This window comes from Vicia villosa, linkage group LG2, assembly GCF_029867415.1.
Source record: "Vicia villosa cultivar HV-30 ecotype Madison, WI linkage group LG2, Vvil1.0, whole genome shotgun sequence".
In the NCBI taxonomy this organism is placed as follows: domain Eukaryota; kingdom Viridiplantae; phylum Streptophyta; class Magnoliopsida; order Fabales; family Fabaceae; genus Vicia; species Vicia villosa.
In genome coordinates, this window is record NC_081181.1 from 55,875,204 (window position 1) to 55,878,393 (window position 3,190).

At 41.8% G+C, this 3,190-nt stretch overlaps 1 protein-coding gene across 1 annotated transcript; it reads right to left on the minus strand.

The window, feature by feature from the left end:
* Window positions 1–2,104: 2,104 nt before the first annotated feature.
* Window positions 2,105–3,190, minus strand: LOC131649092 (uncharacterized protein At4g02000-like). Its single transcript, XM_058918837.1, has one exon. The coding sequence runs from the start codon at window positions 3,188–3,190 to the stop codon at window positions 2,105–2,107; it is 1,086 nt and encodes a 361-aa protein (XP_058774820.1).

The following is a 3,190-nucleotide window of genomic DNA, read 5'->3' on the forward strand; positions in this document are numbered from 1 at the left end:
ATTAACTGCGTGGTTAGTAATCCTAGGGAGTGCAAACCATGAACTGAATCTAGATCACTAATTACAAGATAAATGTCATCGAAGTTAACCACGTGATTGTTGCACCCACACACCTTTAGGGTAATCCCTCTGGTTGCCTTGTTGCCTTATATTGTTGCCTTGTTGCCTTAATCTTGTTGCCTTAAAATAGTCAAGTCCCTCGATTCCGAGGATACCTAAAGCAAAGTTGCCTTCAAAGTTATTGAAACTCCCTCGATGTTGCCTTATAAAGATAATTGTCCCTATTGCTAAGGTATCCTCGCATGATGCCTAAAATATTAAATGACTATTATATCCTTCCCTTAGACTACCTGCCCTCTTTATGGCATGGGACAGTCTTATGGTGAACGATATCTCGATGACCCTTAACACATCCAATTGAAAGACTTCCTTCCCTCTTATGGTATGGATAGACCCTTTCGCCCGAAAGACTAAAAGAACAATTTTTCTAACTTGGGGTAGTTGCTATTAATTGCTTGCTCTAAATTCAAAATCTTTTTCCACTCCTTTTCAAAATCAAATTCAAAAAGAGTACGCTTATTTACAAGCTAAAGTTCTTCTTCGAAATCTTTTCTTATTCAAAATCTTTTCAAACAAACAAGTGAGCTAAGCAATTAAGAGCCCATGGAAAACCATGGATGCAAAGGGTGCCTTACACCTTCCCTTTGTATAACTTACCCCCCGAACTCAAAATCTTTTCAAAAGGTCTTTCCTGTTCTTTTAGTCTTTCCTAATTGGATAAAATAAAAGTCGGTGGCGACTCATGCTTAACCGTACATTTTCGATTATAAAAAGTTAGTTAACCGTATTACAGCCGCCGGTGATGAAGGGCAGGATCGCACGAAAGGAGAATGGGAGAATGATCCGAATGCGATGCGATGAGGTTAGCTAGCTTAGCTGACGGAAACATCTCCAGCCAAGAAGTATTAGCTAAAGCACGGTCTAATCTCTCCTCCACCATACGGTCTGTTTCGCGGCTCTTAACCCAAGTATATTGGTGTCCATTTAGAGGGATATCGACAAGATTACAATCACTAACAGTATCTCGAAAACCATTGCAAAGCCAGTTGGGGTGAGGGTGGATTCCATGCTTATCTTGCTGAGAGAGCATATCATTAAAATCTCCAATTATACACCAAGGCAAACTAGACATAGCACTAAGTTCCCTCAGCATATCCCAAGCTTGTCTTCTTCTGTGTCGTTCCGGGTAACCGTAGTAGCAGGTTAACCACCACTCTCCTTTATTGTCTTCTTTGACATGAATGTTAATGAAATTACGTGTAAAATTCTGCACACTGCATTTATCTGAGTTTTTCCAAAGTACCGCCAATCCTCCACTTCTACCATCGACGTCAATAACAAAACAGGCTGTGAACTTCAACCCAACTCTAATTGTTTCCAATTTGCGAGTTTTGGCAAGAGTCTCTGATAGAAAAATGATGTCAGGCTGGTGTGTGTGAGCTAGCTTACGTAAGTTAGGAATTGCTCGCGGGCTGCTCAGACCCCGACAATTCCAACTTAAGATTTTCATTGGTCCCGGCAGTCCTGACTGCCAGGACTTTCCGTTAAAAAATGCATAGACGATGAGGTTCCGTTATTTTCCGTCATTAGAGCAGACTCCCTTCTCCTCTTTTTCTCTACTTGTTCAGTTTCTTTGTTCAGTTCAAGAGTAATATTGTCTTGGTCAAGATTCGGCGCATCATAAGGAAGTTGGAGCAGCGTGGTTTGAGATTGTGGGTGGGTGAGCTTTGACAAACGGGGTTGTTTAAGGTTGGCTTGTCCAGCTTTTGTATGTGTTGTTTTGGTTTTAAATTTGAAGGGCTTGGCATTGAGTGTGTGGCTTGCTGTAGCTGAATTATCTGGTTGGGAGGTTTTGTTATCGGTGCAATCAGGAGAGAGGTGTAGGGATAGTTGCATGTTTGCATGGGATGAAGGTTTTGATTGGTGGGGGATGGTGTGGGATACGTGGCTATTAGGGTGTGAGGTCAACGATAATTGAGGGGTATGGGTGGGGAGATGTTGTCCGCTACTTAGGGGTGGGGGGAAGTTATTGGTTGATGAGCTGTCAGTTATTGGGTAATGATTGGGTTGAAGGCTTGGTCGGGTCATTAAATTGGAAAAGGTGAATATTTTGTTGCACATGCCCAAGTTTAATTGCTCCAGCCGTGTGATTTGAAATAGTGGGGTTGGAATCTTTGTGGTTTAATGACCAATTACTGGGTGAGTAAATGGCCTTAAAGGATTTGTTTGACTCATAATTAATTTTCCCATGATTTGCTGAACTCTTGCCATTTGCCGCAGCCATACTCGCTTCATCTGGAAATTGTGTTTCACGCGCCTGACCAGGAATTTCAGGATTGAAATTTTCACTCTTTTTTGTGCGTTCTTGCCTAAGCCATCTTGATGATGGTGCGCCATATTTTTTATTCTCAGCTCGAATTTCATTGGACCACCCTCTTTTACCTGTGTCTTCCGCCATAGCAAATCGCACTTCACATCTCTGTTCCGAGTGCCCAAGAATTCCACAAACAAAACAGAATGTGCTAAGCTTTTCATATTTAAAATTAACCACGCACCATTCTCCTCCTTTATTTTTGACTCTAGTAGATTGCTTCAAGGGTTGCCGCACGTCGACTTTAACCCGGATCCTCATATATTGACGCCAGAAACTCGTATTGTTATTTTTATCATATTCCACTAACATACCAATGTGACTAGCCATTGCTTTCCCTACCTTCTCTATCATGAAGCCAGCCGGAAGATTATGGACTTGTATCCAAAAATCAACATGGAAAAGAGGTATATTTTCAATTTGAATTCCCAATTTGACTTGTTCTAGGATTAGGAGGTGATTATCAAAACTCCACGGACCCCCGTTGATTACCGCTTCCATATCTAGTTTATGCTCAAACTGAAAAAGGAACAAACCTTCAGATGCTTCCTTGATCGCGACCCCCTTCACAGCTCTCCATATATCCGCAATTCTACTCTTCATGGATCGGACATGAATCGGTTTGTCACAAAGGAATCTCCCGACTAGACATAGTCGTAGATCCGACACCTCACTTACCTCTTCCTCCAGATCGAAACAGAAACCTTCTTCTTCACCGTCATCATTAATGGATAGATTAGCAATACTCGGACTCGCCAT

Coding starts and splice junctions, on each gene's coding strand:
- LOC131649092 (XM_058918837.1), bottom strand. CDS start 3,190: ATGGCGAGTCCGAGTATTGCTAATCTATCCATTAATGATGACGGTGAA.